The sequence below is a fragment of the Micropterus salmoides genome, unplaced genomic scaffold (assembly GCF_014851395.1).
Source record: "Micropterus salmoides isolate LMB-PRFRI ecotype aquatic unplaced genomic scaffold, ASM1485139v1 Ms_hic_scaffold_20, whole genome shotgun sequence".
In the NCBI taxonomy this organism is placed as follows: Eukaryota; Metazoa; Chordata; class Actinopteri; order Centrarchiformes; family Centrarchidae; genus Micropterus; species Micropterus salmoides.
This window is the reverse complement of record NW_024041151.1, coordinates 18357069-18376005: the sequence shown is the minus strand read 5'-3', so window position 1 is coordinate 18376005 and position 18937 is coordinate 18357069. Positions and strand designations below refer to the sequence as shown.

At 39.9% G+C, this 18937-nt stretch overlaps 2 protein-coding genes across 5 annotated transcripts; one reads left to right on the top strand and one right to left on the bottom strand.

Annotated features, from left to right (window-relative positions):
• Nucleotides 1-315: 315 nt before the first annotated feature.
• morn5 (MORN repeat containing 5) lies at nt 316-11344 on the bottom strand. Of its 4 annotated transcripts, none has more exons than XM_038734120.1 (6): nt 11139-11344; nt 10995-11047; nt 10705-10852; nt 8240-8351; nt 7506-7637; nt 316-708 (listed from the first exon to the last, which is right to left on the bottom strand). In XM_038734120.1, the coding sequence occupies exons 1-6, from the start codon at nt 11190-11192 to the stop codon at nt 590-592; spliced, it is 618 nt and encodes a 205-aa protein (XP_038590048.1). In that variant the 5' UTR covers nt 11193-11344; the 3' UTR covers nt 316-589. The 4 variants fall into 4 exon arrangements, with proteins under 4 accessions (XP_038590048.1, XP_038590051.1, XP_038590050.1 ...); XM_038734123.1 differs by having other exon boundaries at nt 8240-8321; XM_038734122.1 differs by having other exon boundaries at nt 11145-11344.
• Nucleotides 11345-11363: 19 nt separating this feature from the next.
• On the top strand, nt 11364-18596 carry ndufa8 (NADH:ubiquinone oxidoreductase subunit A8). Its single transcript, XM_038734125.1, has 4 exons — nt 11364-11552; nt 12437-12600; nt 15473-15638; nt 18080-18596. Exons 1-4 carry the CDS (start codon nt 11502-11504, stop codon nt 18215-18217), a joined length of 519 nt encoding a protein of 172 aa, XP_038590053.1. The 5' UTR covers nt 11364-11501; the 3' UTR covers nt 18218-18596.
• The last annotated feature ends 341 nt before the right edge of the window (nt 18597-18937 follow it).

The following is an 18937-nucleotide window of genomic DNA, read 5'->3' as shown; positions in this document are numbered from 1 at the left end:
ATCAAAACTGTATAGTATCCACTGACCTTCTGTGTGAGACACAAACAGTAGGCCACCATTTATGTTGAACAAACAGGAATGAAAGGCATTTTTGTGTTTCAGATCATTGTTTTACCAAATCAGTTTCGTTTTAGGGATCGGAAATTTGTTGTATGATCACGTTAAAACAAAAACACCAACGGACAACCTGTATTAGACTTTTGATCCTGCGGAATGTGATATTCAGATAAATGCTTCTGGTTGCTAGACATGCGACATCAGATGGATTTCAAATAAATAGGCTATAGTTATATGTTTGCACAACCAACAAAAAGCTCAAAACAAGTAGTCTAGTTTATTTAATCAAACCAAATGAAATACACCGTGGTGCTTGTCAATTCTCACACCCTTTCACTTTAAAAATATTTAGGTCTAAAGATTAAAAAAGGACAATAAATCACAACTTGATAATATACAATATAACATTTTTCTTTTCATTCATTGTAGGCTTCTAGACATATTACAAGTTCAATTACAAATTCACTTTCTATAGTTTTAATAGGTTACACATACTAATACGTTGCTAAAAAGAGTCTTGTGTGAAACTTCATCAGTTCACATCGCTGGCCTCTTCAGGTCTGGTTGCGACAGATTTTTTAGGATCAACGCCAGGCACTTCATCCAAAGATTTCCGACAAGTCCGCACAATCCACTCATGTTCGGAGTCATCTGTTGGAAAGATTTTAAATGACATTATTGAGATTTTTTGCAAATACTATTGGAAACAAAGTTTACAGTGAAACTGCATTGTTTTTCTAAACGTTTGACCTATGATTGAATAAGGAAAAAAATAGCCTACACACCGCAGATTAAAAGGTGCACAGCAGTGAGACGTGCTCATTTTGTTCAACTCACTTAAAGCGTTCAAATCAAATCTCTAATAATCAGTAGCCTGCATAATTAAACCACAGGTCATTTCTTGTGTGAGGCTGCAACAGTGAAGTGCCATTCAAGGCTCGGGTAAATTTGTCAAACCAAGATAAGCCTGACAATTAGGAGAAAATAACTTCTCAGAGCCACTTCAGACACCAATAAATAACCTCCAAAAATGGTCGCCAATCTTTATTAAACAGAAACGAGTGCCAGAGGAGCTGATAATAAACCAGTTTTTCATTGTTAAAACTGAAATGAGTAGCTAATTGCAGGGGAAGTGAGCTTTCTCTGGAGCGCCCGCAGCTGCACGCACTTGAGCAGCTCGCGGGCCTCACGCGCAGGTTCCACTGCGCGCGGGGCTCCATTGTATAGAGGATCAGGTCTGCGGCTCTCGGACTGATTGTGTGTAATTGCCAGCGATGGGCGTCAACACTAACAGCCACTTCAAACATACAACCATAACCCCCCCCCTCCTTTCTTTCTACCTGTTCTGACCGGGAGGTCAATTTAACATAGCTATCGTACACGCGGGCAGCTGCCACGCAAACATTCTCAGTCTTTGTGACACCACTTGTTAGTGAAAAAGGTAATTATTTAGGCCCATCCTTGCTGCGTTTAAACCGACCTCAATTAGCCACAAACCTGCCTTAATGGTAATTAGATTGGGACATTTTCATATTTGCTGTAATTCTGCCCTCTTGAGTTTGTATAGCAGCGTTTATCTCAGGGTGTAAGTCATGTGCAATCAGTACAGGTGGCTGGTATATTTAGGTAATTTCCTGCAATTTGAGGACAGCAGGACATTTTTGTGATTTACCAGTTTTTGTAAGTCAATACATTTAGATCTACCTAAAGATGCTTTTCATCAATTCTGTGAAATGAGATATTGCAGTTTGACTAACTCAAAAAACATAAATAAATAAATCAAATCTGCGAGTGTTAGCTTGTATCATCACCTTAATGTTCAGTGAAGTGCAGCACACAACACACGCTTATTTATTAAATAGTATTTTGGTTGACAACCTTCTCGACTGTTACAACCTGCATGGACAACCTTTTGTGCAATGTACACATAGGAGAGAGAGAGTGTGGAAGCCATAATGGCACCTTGTTAAAGTCTGTTTATCTTAATCCTTAAATACACTCAGAGGGGAAAGTGTTTCCTTCCAGCCTAATGGCTGCGAAGAGACACAAACACCCAAGGCCTACACACAAAGACAGACACGCTGGTTTGATTAGCAAAAAGCAAAAATCTGTTTTCTTGTACCATAGTCATTTGCATAAGAGATGATTGCATTCTGCTGGATTTGATGGTGAAACACAAAGGCAGCACTCACAGAAGCAGGAGAGCTATGACTGTGATGCCATCAAGAGACAAACTCTGAACCTGGTCCACTGACGGCATTAATACATACACATTTTGCGGTTTCCAAGTGGAGGCACCACAGTGAAATCAAACTTACTTAAATGTGAAAGCTCAAATAAACATTCAAATGTACATGCATAAGTCATCTGTATCCAATTCACTGCAAACGGAGCGGCCCTTGGTTTTATGTCTTGATGACATCACAGGAAAAACAGCGGCGGCCTTTCCGGTTTTGAGCTTTGAAAGAGCGATACGGATCTTCAGAACTATAAATCCATCTGTCACAGCTCACAGGATTAATGTGTGGATCCTGTTTTGTGGTAGTTATTATTTTTTCTGTCTCAAAGATGGATGAAAAATTAGACCTTCAGGAAAGGCAGCATGAGGATTTGTTCCACTCCCCAGGGCCCTGGCTGATTTTATCTGTCTGTGAAACACCTCGGCTGGACGGGGACAAAGGGAGGGGCTGCGGTTTGGTCACCAGAGGTGTTTTCCTTGGCAGTGGAATGTTTTCAGTGTGGAGCTCTTTCTGTGCGGACTTTCAAAGGGAAGTGGTTATTCCAGAAACAGGAAAGTGCTACAAACAATATGGCAACACATGGCCCCTGCTGGAGCTGCTGCCGCCCCCTGCACCGCTGCCGACTGTTGCTGCCTGTTGCCAAGAGAGAATATACACAACTGATTGTGTGTGTTTGTTTGTTTATAATAACAGAACACGCTCAATCAGCCAGTGGTGGAGATGTGATTGTGCAGATGTGGCCTGCTTGTTCTTTTTTTATTGCACTTTTTTAGAGTAATGCAAATGTTTCACATCTTACCTTCAAACCTAAGTAACAATCTTCATCAGCAACAACAAATTAACTCCAATTATGTGTCTCTGGAAGTTTGGGGGAAAGCAGATAAAAATAACCTTCTTTGAGTTGTTTGTTGATTGTGTGATTTGTGTTTCAGATTTAGCAGTAATCATTTCATTGTGTTGCAGTCTGTTGGCTTTATTTAAGCGGCGCTGGTTAACGACAGTGCACCTCACTGTCGCAGTAAGTTGAAGCACATGTTTGTTGTAATGATTTTATGTCACAGAAGTTCTAATTAAAATAATTCTAACCACAATTATTGAACTTCATCACACAAGCAAGTGTTTTTAGTGAAATGCAGTTTGGTTTAAATTAAACAGTTCTTCCCTCCTAGCCATCCCATCTTCACTCTGCTTAATTCATAGATGAAAACACACCTGATGTCTGCCAGCATTGAGGCTTTGCCATAAAACTTGTGTTTACACAAGTGTATAGTGTGCCACATGACAAAATAACCAACATCCAGATTACCATCAGCTGCACAGGTCATCTTTAAAATGAGAAGACAATGACGGATTAGTTTGCCGGCTCATGTTTCGATGTGACTTAACAGTGTGCAGTTCGCTGACATGCTGTTTTATTCTTCTTTTCAGATTCGCTGGTTTACCCACATAGTGAGAAATAAGCTGAAGACATGGCAAACTGCAGTGTAATATGTAATGACTCATCGCTGTGGTGTGTAAAGTAGAGTTTGGATGAAGAAGGTTGGGAAGAACGTCAGCCAGAAACAAAGTCTGTGATCCCTGAATGTTCATCTTCCACCTGCAGTCACTCATCACTGACTGACACACACACGCACGCACGCACATGCACGCACGCACGCACGCACACACTCAAGATGTTCTTTTCCTTCCCTTATCTATGTATTGCAGGAGATGACTTTTACAGCTGAGATGTCTGTCTCCTGGCCTGTCTACTTTTCAAACAAATTGTTCATAAAAGAATAACTTAAGTTCATTATCCAAACAAATCACTGATATCTGGACGATGATGTGACTCCCTGCCTCTCAAAGGCTGTAAACCCCAATGAGCAGATACATGAACTTGGAATTGTAGATACGAAATAAAGCATGATTATGTGTGCGAATGGCTTTTCTTTCCTTAAATTAAACAAATTTAATTAAGGAGAAAATTGGAAGCTCTGAAGCAATGTCCAATGTCAGGCCAGTTGCTTCATGTATCAGTAAAGGAAGCCACTTGTCATCCTCTACAGGTTAAAAAAGACTGCTCCCTTTTTCTCGTGGAGTAATTTTGGTCAACGGCCAGTGACGACTACTCTAATCCATGAAAATGCTCCCTGGTCCTTGCCCAAAACCAGTGAGTACATTTATTTGTGTGATGAGTTTTTGCAGGACTTGTCTGGTGGACAGTTTAGAATTGGAACCAGTCTATTAATGTACAATGTTTTTTTAAAGTGTTGAGCGGGCCATCAAGTGTACGGCCATTGTTAGCATTGTTTGCATTGCATTCATCTGGCAAACGCTTTTATCCAAGCTGACTTGTATTTGGAGAGCAATTTGGGGTTCAGTGTCTTGCTTGAGGATACCTCGACATGTGGAACAAGCCACCGACCCTACAGTTAACGGCCGACCTGCCTTACCACCTGAGCTACTGTATAACCAGCCCAGAAATTCTAAATTCTAAATTTTTAAGTAATTGTACGAGGTAATGTAAAACCAGGATCCGTAAATTATGGATCACTGCAGAGAGTCAGTGTTTCAGGGATGTCACAGCTTGGGGGGGTTCCCACTTAATAATCCCAACTGACACACTTGCTCTCACCACCCTCCTTTTCCTCTATCATCTTCATGTCTACATGCTGTACCAGTATTCTTGACATATTCTTGACATCCATGCAGGCGTATCGGCAGATCCTTGATGACAAGAAATCGGTTCAACTCCAAAAATAATCTTTAACCTCCTGGGGAATATTAGCAACAGATCCTATTGTTTTGCTACTTGGCACTATGCCGACAAGGACTGTTTGTCCAAGTTAGCAACAGTAACTAAGCAGAGCAGGACTTTGCAAATAGGTCAGTTTTGGCCAATAAGTAAAGTTTAGCCTGATATTTCCTAGCAACGACATTCAGTTCAAGGGAGAAAAACTTGAATCATCTGCACTTTCAAAGCAGTTCCATACGCATCATTTTTGCAACATTTCCAGATTGGAGGCGTTGTCTTCACTGGCTCATGTCTTCCTTGTCCTACATCCACCAGTTGTAACGGCTACACGGGGAGCTCCTTCCTCTTTCCTTGCTGCAGCAAACGTCCCCTCTGGGGGGGTGGGCCTTCCCTGTGTCCCATCACCCCTCACAGACTTCATCCTGGGCGGAAGCCATAAGGCAATAAATTCTGTCTTCACACCCACTCTGACAAATGTCCCTTCACCTCCCAGAGTGGAAAACTAAAATCATACAGGAGCATTCCTCTCAAGAACTGTATACCAAGACAAGAGGGGAAGCACACATAAGTAGTGTATGGGATACATAGCACAAGCCACATATAGACAATACATCCCTCCACACACTTGCACATAAACACTGTCATAAAAAGGCACACATCAATTAAATAGTTCCTGTTTGACTCCATATTTAGTTAATCCAAAACAGAGAGAATTGTTGGAAAGTGTTCAGTTCCTCTTTATTTTCATCTCCCAAAAAAACCTTCCTTCTCATGCTCTCTTCGTCTTTATGTCTCGCTCTCTCAGTCACTCCACTGATCAATACCAGAGCTATAATGATGATGAACAACCCGCATCAAGGAAAGAATCGCAAAACATATTTTTGTCTTCTTACGCACGCCGATGACATCTGGCGAGGATGTGGATCTCCTCCTCTGTTTCCTTCTGTCTCTACACATATGTAAATGAGATTTGTGTACTTGTGGAACTAATCTGTATTATGTTGCAAGTAGCTCATCAGAATAGAAATATTCAGTGCCCCAAAAATACATTTCTACCTTAGGGAATTTGTTAGTCATACCTTAACTTCAGCCAGGAATCACATCTTGACACAAGTCTGCATTTGTAAATAAAACTCTTGCATGATTGTACAACACCCCTGTGCATGCATGTGACTGCTATGTTTATGTACTGTAAAGCATGTGTCCAATAAAAATGGTAACATCAAACACCTTTGATGCACACCAATACAACTGGGCTAAACTGTAGTTACCCAAAAGCTATGCATGTCAGAAACTGCATTCATAACCCGCTGCCTAATTCACAACATCGTCTAGTGATGTAAAATCATGGGAGACATGACGTGCTCAGAATTTGGGAGTTCCTATCTGGACACCTGACAGACCGCATTCACGTCAAATCAGGAGTTCCAAAACTGGGCACTCGTTCAGTGGAAAAAAATGTGTCTTGAATTTTCCACTTTTGACACATAAGAAAAAAGACTGCAATGGCCTATAGAAGCGTGCTTATCAGATGACTTGTAGCTATAATCTTCCATCAGAGAATCTAGGGATAATCCATTTAACATCACTCCATAGGTTCATTCTTATCAAATGCTTCCCATATGGCCACACTGTATGCTTTCAGAGATGCAGTTATTATAAAAATGGGTGAACACAAAGAGGTCCTGCCTGAGACAAATTTAACACAAGAGCCTTAGTGTGTTTCAAAGCATTTTCACTTTTTCTATGGTCTTAGAAAAGTCGAGTTGTTGAAAGGAAGACATAATTTTACACGGAGCTGCTATCTTGTATGACAAGACAGCAACAAATGACTCCCTCCGTACTAATTTGGCTGATTGTATGGCTTTAAACTCTTCAATCATATTGAGGTGTAAGCGTGAGCGGCCATTTCTTTCCTGGAATAATTCAGCATACTTCTGTACATCAGTGTTTCTCATGATGCATGTTCAAACAAACAAAAAATTACATATTCCACTTTATCATATAACTGTGTGCCTGTTCATGTGTTTGCCGCTTTAAAAGAGCACTCATACAAACTGTTAGCTTGACCATATGTGCACACTAACTAAAGCAGGTTTTGGAAACAGGTTCAATCATTAGCCACATGATTACTGGAATTTTGATCAATTATGCAAACAAACAGTGCTGCTTTATTAAGTCACTGTATCAATACATTTAACATAACAGCAATCTATCACTGACAAGGTGCTTCATTTGAAATACATACTTTGTATACTTAATTTGAAATGGAAATATGTGTTTGCTCTTGACTTTCATCTTTGAAATTGTATTTGGCACAACAAGCACAAAGATGCCTGGATATTACCCAACACTCAGATGGAGCCAATTTAGCGTCAAATTAGTGGGAATAAAAAACGTGCACAAACTACACTGAAGAGTGACATAAGCAGAAAGAGAAGGATTACGTGTACATGTCATCTCTGTCTCACCTGCATTCCTGAGGAATCTGCCAGTGTAGGAGTGGACGACTCTGGTATTTGGGTCATAGAAACCATCTCCACAATCGTAACATCCATCAGGAATGATGAGTGGCGGATGCAGATCAGTTAGCTGAGATTCTCCTGTATGGACAAAACAGTTGTTTTGCTTTGCGCGGAAATCTTCCCTAACAAAAGTCATTATTATCAGCTGGAGGAGGGGCTCTGTGAAGAAGATTTTGTGTTCAAACCTCAGCCCTTTCTAATGGCTTTCACCTTATGTTCCCTAAGTTGATGGTGTCAGGTAGATTGCTCAAACATGTTAAGTGGTGTGTAGTATATCTATGTGTCAGGCGAGTGACACGAGGTGAGGTACACCATGACTCATTAAAAGGTAGTCCTAAATGATCTTGTTAGCCTCTAAAATCTGGAAAGTGTAGTGAAATACAAAGAGCTGTTCAGGTTTAACTCAAAAAGATATAAAGCCAACTTAGTTATCCGGCTTTGTGAGACATGTGCATTCAGTATAACAATACAAGAACGTATGCCTGCCAGTTAATGGCTTTGGGTGTTACTCCTCTAACTCACACATGCTCCCAATCTTAATTCATTAACAGCATTTTCAATTTAGCCAAAGTTCATTGTGTTTTCAAGATAAATTATGTGAGTGTGTTTGTGTGGGAGTAGCAGTGAGAAGAAATCCCTGTAGTCTGACAGAATCCATGAGAAAATAAATGAATTCCAACCTGCAGGTCTGAGTCCATTACACCTCTCACTGTAGAAGCGCCTGTCGTAACCATCGCAGTAGTCCCAGTCCTTCTCTTGATACTGCAGACCATCAGCAAAGGTGAATGACCCCTTGTGAGGTAGCACAATGATGAATTACCCTCACTCTTCAGTCAATTCAACTAAATTACAAAAAGATTCCAAACAAAACACAACATCCACTTACCTCTATGGTGTCTGGCCATGCAGACAGTTTAATTTAAAACTGAAAAATGAATCATTCACCAATGGGAACAATGTCACTCAAGATAATCCACAGACCTCACTGTTGATGGTCTGAGGTTTATCCTACGTAACCCAGACATGGTTTCTGGAAACATATGTTGCTGTTGAGGTTTTGAAATGTCACTTTTCAGTACTTTAAGCTCCACAAAATAATTTTAAATTTATTCCATTGTCTTTGCATTAAGGCAGAAATCTTATAGATGGATATCTCAAAGCCTCAGCAGATAAAACAAAAACTGTCTGCATAGATATATACAACTAGGAGAAAGTGGAAAAATATGTCTTTTGGTATTTTGGGTGAAGACACACATTGTGTGTTTGCGTGTGTGCATGTTTGTTTTCTGAGGAATGATACAACTGTTAGCCTACTTGGAATGAAAAATAAACATACTTTGTTCAGTAATTTTGCTCAGCTGGACACAACAGAATCTTGTTTTCAATTTCAACAATATAATTTGCAGTCATGGAAGTGGCACTAATTCTGATTTCATAACATGCTGGTTTTTGAGGAGTGCATATTTGGTGGGAGATCAAATACAAATTTAAAAAATAAAAAAGAGAAGAGACCCACAGTAAAGGGGTGAATTTTGAATAATAGGTTACAACTGATGTGATAAAACATGCTAGATTTGTCCATAGACATTTTATTCATAGCAGATATTTGGACTGGTCATTGCAGGAGAAATACAGGCTTAAGGATGCTTCAGCTTGTGTCCCATTAACCTGTCCTGGAACATCAATGGAATGTACCCTTCATTAATATTAAATAGTACACCTGTTTTTTTCCTGTTATGATGTGTCAAAATGTAAATGTATGCAGTAGCATAATTCTGTTAACCTGCACCAGACATAATTAGAGGTCACTGTTCATTTTATGTTGCTTTTGTCCCTTTAATGTCATAACACTTTTTGTTGCAGTGACATTTACACTTCAAACACAAAGTTTCTAGTAAAACATTTGTATTACTAGACTTTCTTACACATTAACACACACACACAGTGGATCTCAGCCATTTCGGATTATGACCCTTTAAAATGCTTGTTTTGTTGCTGCTATTTTCACTCCACTTCTATTAATAGAGCCAGAAATGGGTAGCACTACACACTTTGTAATATATCAGCAACACCATGTTCACACCGCCTAATAATGAAAATGTCTGCATGTATAAAGAGTATTTCATTTCATTTCATTTCATGCACAAATCTGGCATATTGCACATATTTGTTGTTAATTGTTTTTAACAATTAACAACAAATGACTGACTTTTATATTTTGTCAATTTAAATATTTATGTACACAATATTCTCTTCCGATGCAATACGTCTGCACAATACAAACCAGGAGTAATGCACAGGTAAATATATGTCACATTATTCTTTCTCTGCAAATAGTTGTATTATTTTTCTCTATTCTTTTATTTTTCTTATATAACTTCCATTTGTTTATTCCATATTTATATACATTTATTTATGTCAACTGTATGTTTGTCTAAGTGTAGCACCTTATCACCAAACCAAATTCCTCAAACGTGTAAAATACTACTTGGTAATAAAGCTCCTTCTGACTCTGATTCTGATTCTTAAAGGAACAGATCTGCTCTTTTTGTGTCAGTTACTGTGTTGTGTTGTATGGTGTCTTGTCATTTGATTGTTGCATTTTGTTAATTTATATGCTCTGTATATGAACTTGAACTTGACTTGATTTGGTCAATGAAACAGGAAAAATAAATATGGGTCCGGGATCCTTAACCTCTTGGCTGAGCAGTATTGTTTGAAGGTAGAGGTGCAAGTTGCACAACATTATTTCCAGTTTGAATTTTTGAGTTTATGGGATGACTTAGTTGTGTTCTGAATGGAAGTAGGTTTTCTTGGTCTGGCATGAATGCAGGTGCAAGGTAGTGTGGGAAAAGGTTAGTCATGGTTTAGAGCTGCTATCATTTCAAACGAACCGCAACTGAAATGATGATAATAATTGGAGTGATCGCTGTTGTGGTAAAAGCCCGTGAACGATTGCATCAGAGCAGGAGAGGCTGTATGCGGGAAAAACGGAGGGAAACCTAATAACTACCACAATAATGGTGAGTGATTGCTAAAAGGGACCAGATGTAATATCAACTATAACCAATGTGAAACACACAAGAGCCACGCAAGTGGATGCACATATTCTGGCATGCATGCAGGGACACACAGAACTCCTCACCTGTTTAGCTATGCCGTTCTCCCAGGTGGCCTCATATTTACTTCCATTTGGAAAGTGTAGCACTCCTTTGCCGTGAAACATCCCATCTTTCATCTCTCCCACATACTTGGAATTTGTGGGAAAGGTGTAATCTCCTTTTCCATCCATCCTGGAGGAGAGAAGAGAAGAAAGAGACCACACAGTGCTTTGTCAGCGCTTGCACTTCATATAGCTTGAATCAGCAGTGTGATTTTATTAACTTGATTGCATATCCTGCTGTCTTTAAGGTTATGAAACAGATATTAACTTACCTGCCATTTTTTGTATCTCCTTTGTAACTGCTACCGATGAGCTCCATGTGCTGCTAAAAAGAGACAAACAATTAAAAATATATAAAATATAAACCATCGATTTATTATCGACTGGGCAAGACCATAGCAAGACAACACAATTACCGTTACCATGGCAACGCGACAACAGAGATCCACGGCGACAGGTTTGAAAAGCATGAAGAAGAAATCATCTTTTGTCACAGTTTGGTCGTTATAACAATTTTGAAATTAAACTTAAAATAAGTTTACAAAACTGAAATTCTTCCGTTTTATATTTCCCTTAGAAGTGCGCATGCGGCAACGGGCTGCGGTCGCGCTCGCGGCTGCGTCATCACACCGCGCCTCCCAGCTGACAGCAACAGCAAACCAAACTGACCTTCTTCGCGGCCTCGTCGCTCGTCCTGGAGTCAGACGAGGACCTTGAATGTTTTTCAGCAGCGGTATTTGATTTTTCTGCGTTAACTTTTATAGAACAGACACACAGCCATGCCCACGACGCTGGAAGTCCCCTCACTGCAGGAGCTCAACGTGGATGAGGTGAGCAGTGGTTATGAAAATTATACCATGACAAAACAAGCGAGCTAACTCGTTAGCTAACGCTAGCCGATGTATGGTTCGTGATATGCCCAGTAAGTTAGCTCAATAACTTTGGCCACCTGCCTGGTGAAAGACAATTAGACAACCTAGATTGATCATGGATCCGTTAGTGATTATTTCTGAATGCAATTGAAGCCGGTGAATATAACGTTACTTTGCTGGCATCTGTATGAAATCCACCTTGGTAACATTAACATTAGATAATGAAAGTATGCAGAAACTCATTGGTTGTGAACCATCGTTAAGGTTGTGTTGGACACTTCATAGTCCGTATTACCTCTTCACTTATCCCCTGTGGTGACAATAACTTCACAAGTTGCCCCAAAACAAACCTCTGGCCGGTTTATGTCAGCTGCAGTGATATTTGGCACATTGAACCTGTCCTTGGAAGTCAGGTGTGCTCTGGGAGCAGCATGTATTTTTCCAAAACTATTATGGGAGGATCAAGGATAATAAAGGAAACGCTGGCCGAGAAAATAAATGTTTGCCCACTGAGAAATCGCTCAGACCTCATAGCTGCATCTTAATGTTTTTGTAGACAGAAGTTTAGTAAACAATATCCAACATTTAGGCGAAAATTGTGTTTAAAGGTCTTCCCAGATGGCTACAAATGTACAGATTCTCTACACTGGATGAATATTAAATTGATCCACAATCTTTGATCAAACACAATGTTTTGACTCTTTAATGGGGGTCAGGCTACATTAAATAATCCTTTACCTTAAAATGTTAAATTATGTCTTAGTGTATCTGTTATTTGGTAATTAATAAATAATGTTTACCCTGTCTTTGTTTTCCATGTGTCTGCTCCTGTTTCTGTCCAGATCAATGTGTCATCTGCAGTGCTGAAGGCTGCTGCCCACCACTATGGCTCCCAGTGTGACAAACCCAACAAGGAGTTTATGCTCTGCCGCTGGGAGGAGAAGGACCCCAGAAAGTGTATGGAAGAAGGGAGGAAAGTCAACGAGTGTGCGCTCAACTTCTTCAGGTAAGTCACATTCAGGGTTTTCAACCTTTTTGTTGCCAAATACTCCCTAGTATAAGACACAAAAACTGAAACTTCTAAGGCCCAATCCACAGTACTCCGTTTTACATTACATTTACTCATTTAGCTGACTTATAATTGCTATACATGTCAGAGGTCGCACGCCTCTGGAGCAACTAGGGGTTAAGTGTCTTGCTCTGGGACACAATGGTGCATGGGTCACAGTGGGGGATTGAACCCGGGTCTCTCACCACCCCATAGATTTAGTTAACGGAGAATTAAAACAAATATGATCTCTGTCCACACCAGCATTTTAGCTGCGTTTTGGAGTTGATCTCCGTCTACATTAAAACGACTGAAAACGCACATCTAGTGCCCGTTCAGGAACACTGGGCATGTGCGTGTTGGTGTAAACATGAAGCAGATGGTGTATTCCGTAGTTACAGAAAATTTGGCAAAAGAATTAAGTAATGCAGATGAATCAGAATCAGAACAATTTTTTTTTGCATGCACCAATAACGAGCTGGGACTGTTACTGAATGTAACACGGGAGTGTGGCGGCAGAAAACAGACAGAAAGTAAACAGCGACATGCACAGTACAAGTGTAGGCAGATCGTGTTTCTACTTTGCGTTACTTATAAGACCCAATCAGAGAGCTGAGCGTGAGCGACTGCGCCATCGTTTCTAAAGTCCTCCGTTTTTGCCCGTCTTCACTAAAATGCCCTCCGGAGTTTTGAAACACAAAACGTGGTCGGCAGCGTTTCCAAACTTCTCCATTTTAGGTCTTCGTTTTGGCCATTGTAGTCTGGATGGGAGGTGCAAACGTAGCAAAACTCATTAGTGTGGATGGGGCCTAAGAACATTTATTGTGTGTGTTTTTTTTCTAGAGATTCAATACAAAAAAAGTGAATTAATCAAACATGTTGGTAACCATGAATAGACTAGAAACGTATTGATTAGGCAGAATATATAAATGTTTGGAGATGAAGGCAGCCAAAGTGGTGTCATCTGCGAAAGTGAACAGTGTACTTGTGATGTGAGTGGTTGAAGATGTGACTGAAGACTGGAGCCAGCTGTCAAGAGTTTGAGAGTCCGTGTGAAACCCTGGTCAAAAGAGGTCTGCGGTCCAGATTTTTTGACAAGTGGGACAAAGTATTCTCTGAGGTCGCACATACTGCTGTTGGACAGTCGTCCTTCCAGGGGTTACGGTTGTTAAGTTTACAGAGAAAGACGATTTCAGAGTTGGGATGTCTTGTTTCTGTTTCTCTAACTTGATAGTACCTGATAATAAGCTTTCCATTCCATTGGCTTTTAGTCGAAGTGGGATGTAGGGGCCAGGCTTTCCTGAATGATTTGCAGTTAAACACTGGTGATGCAAAGGTAGGAGAGGAAAAGGTTGGTGATAATTACACCATCTGGGATCTAGAAAAAAGAAGAGTGGGGATTAAGATAACTTCTTAATTCTGTTCTAAACCAAATGTGTGCTGTTTATACTGATTGGTGAGAATTTGTAGCAGAATTTGATGCCTTCTGATTATCCACAAGGTATTGAAGAAATTCTTTTTGTGAATGTCAAGAAAGCTCCAAAATACCTCGAAAAAGTAAAATGAAGGTCAAGGCATTTTTTACACATGAACACAAGAATAAAACCCTTCACAGGTGGCATAGGCTGTGTGTACAACGGAACTTTTAAAAGTGTGAAGGTATGATGATGAGTTTATGCTTCATGGGATGACAAAACTGGATTTGTTTTAGAAAGCAAAACTACCCACAGCAGAAATTTGGTCAAACTTTCAACGACTTTAACTTTCCTGGGATGCTGCCAGATGTATCAGAGTTATTTTCCATTCTGTAAGTGTACTTTGTCAGAATAGGAACCTTACAGCTGTCTGTATTTTTGGATCATTTGTACTATCTTATCGAGTCAGTACTTATCCCCGCAAAACTTTGAAATTTATATTCACTTAACTTTATATTTATTTCTTCTTCAAATTCTCTATCAATGATTGTTATCTTGAAAAAAATTTAAATAAATCATTAACCAGTTATTACTAACACATGATGTAGAGAACACCTTTATGCTATTTTCTGTGCTACTTTAAAAACAACAACAATGACCAGTAGAAAAAGGGTTATACCCTTTTTAAAATGATGAAACATTAATAAATACAGAGTTTATTGTGTCTGTAAAACTGCCCTTGACGGCTATTTGAGGAAGTGGTCTGGGGTTTTTCACTCTGTGAACTGCTGTGTCTGTGTTTATGCTTCGGTTATACCCTGATGCCCATGCAGTAACTAAGGTGCTTTTGTGTGCGTCTCAAACAGTGTTTCTGGTTCTAAAAACACATGACCTCTAATTCTAAAGCTGAAACAAACAACCGACACTCTGACCCCAAAGATAAACTGAGAGTTACTGTGAAAGGGCAATACCTGTAATTATTATAATGAGGAGAGATTTGAGAAAAGTTGTAATTGCACCTGGGACATGGTTGGATTCTTAGGTGTTTCTGGCAACTGCCAGACACCTTTAGGAGCACTTCATTCACATGACCCGCTCAGATTTTCAGATTCTGCAAACCTCAGAAATCTTTTGACTAGTGAGAACTGACAAGTCATAAACCGCAATTTAATGAAAGCGCTTTACATGTTTGGAGTGTGGATTTTCAGTTTGAGCAGTGTAGGCTCAGAATAAAATTATTTATTATGAAATGCCTATCTTATATCATTTTTAAATATTGGTTTTGTTCCCTCTGCTCAGTCACAATATCTCTTTAGGGTTCCAACTCATTTATAGCAACAGTTTTCTGGATTATTTTATTTAATTTAATCTTGCATATTTGATTCTGATTAAAATCTCTGCACTGCTCCTTGTAGGCAAATCAAGGGAAACTGTGCCGAGTCCTTCACGGAGTACTGGACCTGCCTAGATTATTCGAACTTGGCGGAACTGCGCCGTTGCCGTAAGCAGCAGCAAACCTTCGACAACTGCGTCCTTGATAAGCTGGGGTGGGAGAGACCTGAGCTGGGAGACCTGTCTAAGGTGAGACTTGGTAGGGATCGACTGTGCATTCACAATGTCAGCGGCTTCGTTGATGGGCTCTATTCTTGCTGATTGTGGGCTGTGCAAGGATCTGATTGCATCTCCTTAGTAGTCTCATTAAGCTACAGTTTTGAGCAGGCAAATCATGTATTTTATTTTGCTTTGGTTTTGCTTTTCACAAAATTGCCATTTTTAAGGGGCTTGCATAACTCACTGACAAGCACTAATTAGGTAGCAGAACCAAAAACTTTTCTTTTTTTTTCCACAATTGCTTTTCGGACATTTATTTCTGTAGTGTTTGAAAAGACACTTGCGAAACCTAGGAATCAGTGAATGGCTGTAATCACTTTTCTGGCCATTTTGTGCTTGCCGGGCAGAGCTGGTGTTCACAGAATCACAAACATGAGCGCGGAAACAAAAGATTTAAAATCTGATCTGACTTCAGATTACTATGAAAAAATGTCCAAGTTGACTGCCCACACACTGGCTGCATTTCTCTTGTTGCTTAGATATATAACAAATGAAAAGACTTTGTTACTTATTTTTGAGATGGTGGGAGTAAGGTAACCATTCATGTTTGGAGAAATACAAGAGCAACCAGAAGGAGAGAATAAAGAAAAGACAGACTGGACCCAGAACTCATGTAAATAGAGAGGGAGGAGGGAAGAAGCTGTAAATGCAAGGGTCTTGGAAAACCTGGAAATTTCCTGGAAAGTATGACGTCATCCCGGTCGGTCATACCAGCTCGTTCATTACTGAAAATATCCTGGGTAATTTGATCTCTACAAAAGAGTGGGAACCGTGAGTATGTAGCAGAGATGCTCACAAGTCTTTGAGCTAGAGTCCAAGTCAAGTCTCAAGTCTCTCGTGGTTATTACGAATGCTGTATCACCTGCTGCGTTCAATCCAGGTTGCTAATAAAACTTCATAGCTATAAGGAATACTGAGAGCACAACCATGTAATGTGCAATGCAATTAATGACAGCTTATTAAATACTGTAAGTCAATAAAACTGTGACATTGCATAATCAAGTCTGTTTTTCTTAGAGCACAACCATGTAGCCTAATGTACAATGTGTCTACAATTAATGACAACTTATAAACTACTGTAAGTCAGCAAACCCTGTTGACTCTCAAACCCAGTGTAAAGTTAACTAAATAAAACTGTAAAGTTACATGGTCAAAAATAAAGCTGTAACATGTTTTTAACTTACAGAGCACAACCTGTGCAATACAGTTAATGACGGCTTATAAACTACTGTAAGTCAACACATCCTCCTGACTCTCAAATCAATAAATTGTAACCTGTTTTTCACAGAGCACAACTATAATGTGTATTGCACATTATGACAGCTTAAACTACTTTAAGTCAACAATCCACTAGACTCTCAAACCAGTGTAACGTTATAAGTAAATAAAACTGTAAGGCTACATGATCAACAATAAACCTGTAACCTCTTTCCAGCCAACGGCAATAATTATCGTGATGGCAGGCAGCGGGACGTAAATAATTACGTTAATCGACCACCATAAGTTTGGCACGTAAACAAACGCTCATTCATCTTTTCATAACGAACGACAGACAGAGTAAACCTCTCGTAGGTCGTAGCTGAAGCAAGAAGCAAGCTAACGTTAGATGGCCAATGCTGAGCTAAATATGTTCACTCACCACAGGTTACTAACCTATTTGCGTTCAGCGCGTCTTTGTTTGGATGTTGTTGTATGAAGTTTTAAAGCCAAAGTTTATGATGAATGGCACAGCAGCTGCCAGGGTGTTTTTGTCCTCTGTCACGTGCGGCCGCGCGCAGCAGATGTTATGTAGGCAGGTTATAGGTAACGGAGGGAGGGAATAACAGCAAGCTCATAAGAAGTTTCCTAAAAATAAACATTGTTCACGAGTCCCGCGCCTCGAGTCCAAGTCGAGTCTGAAGTCTTTTGAGGACGAGTCTCAAGTCGAGTCTGAAGTCACTGTGTGTGCGACTTAAGTCGCACTCGAGTCTGAGTCTCTAACTCGAGTCCCCATCTCTGGTATGTAGGGTTTCATCCAAGAAAAAAAAACTACACAAGGTGTTTTTATTGATAAGATTTTTTTTTCTTTTTAAAGCCCTGCTTTAAAGTCTGTTTGTTCATTCTTTAATTAGAAGAAGATGACGACAACATACTCCATTTAGTATTAGATCTCTCACAGATTTTACAGAATAGTTTGATATTGACACAATATACAGTATATGTTGTACAATTCACTGACATGTAAGGTAGTTGTTTTGTTTTGAGTCATTTGCATTAATTCTGATTTCAAGAAGAGTTGAGCCCTTTTAAACATTGCATCACTAAAACTGAGCATGTCCACCAAAATGTCCTTGCAGGGCACTGTTAATTCATTGTGTCTACACTGTGTATGTCTGACAATTCGTGCTGTGCATGTCCCCTTTCTTTCGTAGGTGACCAAAGTGTCGACCCCGCGGGCCCTCCCTGAGAACCCTTACCATTCTAGACCACGTCCTGAGCCCAACCCAGCCATCGAGGCAAAACTGGAGCCTTCCAAACATGGCAGCAAGTTATTCTTCTGGAACTGGTGAGGCAGTACCAGAAAGTCAGTCACCTCCCAAAGCCATGGCCTCTGTCCAAAAACAGCTAGACTACTTGATACAGCAAATGTTCTTCAAAAGGTTTAAATCTTTGCAAATCCAGACACGAGCATCAAGGATGCTGGTACCTTTTTATCTGTATATGGTCTGAGGGTTGGTTTTGGGCAGGGCTCATGTCCTAATAGTCTCTTCAGTAGCTGTACCTCCAGCTTCATCAAAAACAGTTTGATAAAGGAAGGAAGGATGGACAATTGTGTGAACAAAGTCCATGAATCCACACAGCTTTCATGACCACCTCTGTAAATGTAATGAGTGAACCAATGCAACATGTTGTTATTGTTGTCAAATAATAAAAAAGATAAATTATAAATCCAGGTTTCTAATGTCTTTATTTAAGGTTACATATGTTGAAGACTGAATGAAGAATGAAAAGATGTATACGTTTCCTAACGTTAGAAAGAGCAGCTATTGAGAGACTTTGTTGCCAGACACAGTTTCTTCAGTATCGGCAAATTAAGGCAACACTGCCGTGTTTGCACATCTGTGTTTTGTCAGCGTGTGTATTGTCAGACTGATGGAAGGTGAAGTTGGAGGTCAAGGTTGAGGGTCACTACCTGCAGCCAGAGAGTGCTGCTTCTGCTTCCTCCTTTTCTCCCAGCTCACTTCCTGCCTCTGACCTGCACTGGAAGAAGACTAGAAGAGTCATTTCAG

Bases quoted from the DNA above. Each gene is read 5' to 3' on its own strand.
- ndufa8 (XM_038734125.1), top strand. From the start codon at position 11,502: ATGCCCACGACGCTGGAAGTCCCCTCACTGCAGGAGCTCAACGTGGAT. The intron at 11,553-12,436 runs GTGAGCAGTGGT...GTTTCTGTCCAG, and splicing joins AGGAGCTCAACGTGGATGAG to ATCAATGTGTCATCTGCAGT. The intron at 12,601-15,472 runs GTAAGTCACATT...TGCTCCTTGTAG, and splicing joins TGTGCGCTCAACTTCTTCAG to GCAAATCAAGGGAAACTGTG.
- morn5 (XM_038734120.1), bottom strand. From the start codon at position 11,192: ATGCTTTTCAAACCTGTCGCCGTGGATCTCTGTTGTCGCGTTGCCATG. The intron at 11,048-11,138 runs GTAATTGTGTTG...GTCTCTTTTTAG, and splicing joins GTCGCGTTGCCATGGTAACG to CAGCACATGGAGCTCATCGG. The intron at 10,853-10,994 runs GTAAGTTAATAT...TCTCTCCTCCAG, and splicing joins GGAGATACAAAAAATGGCAG to GATGGATGGAAAAGGAGATT.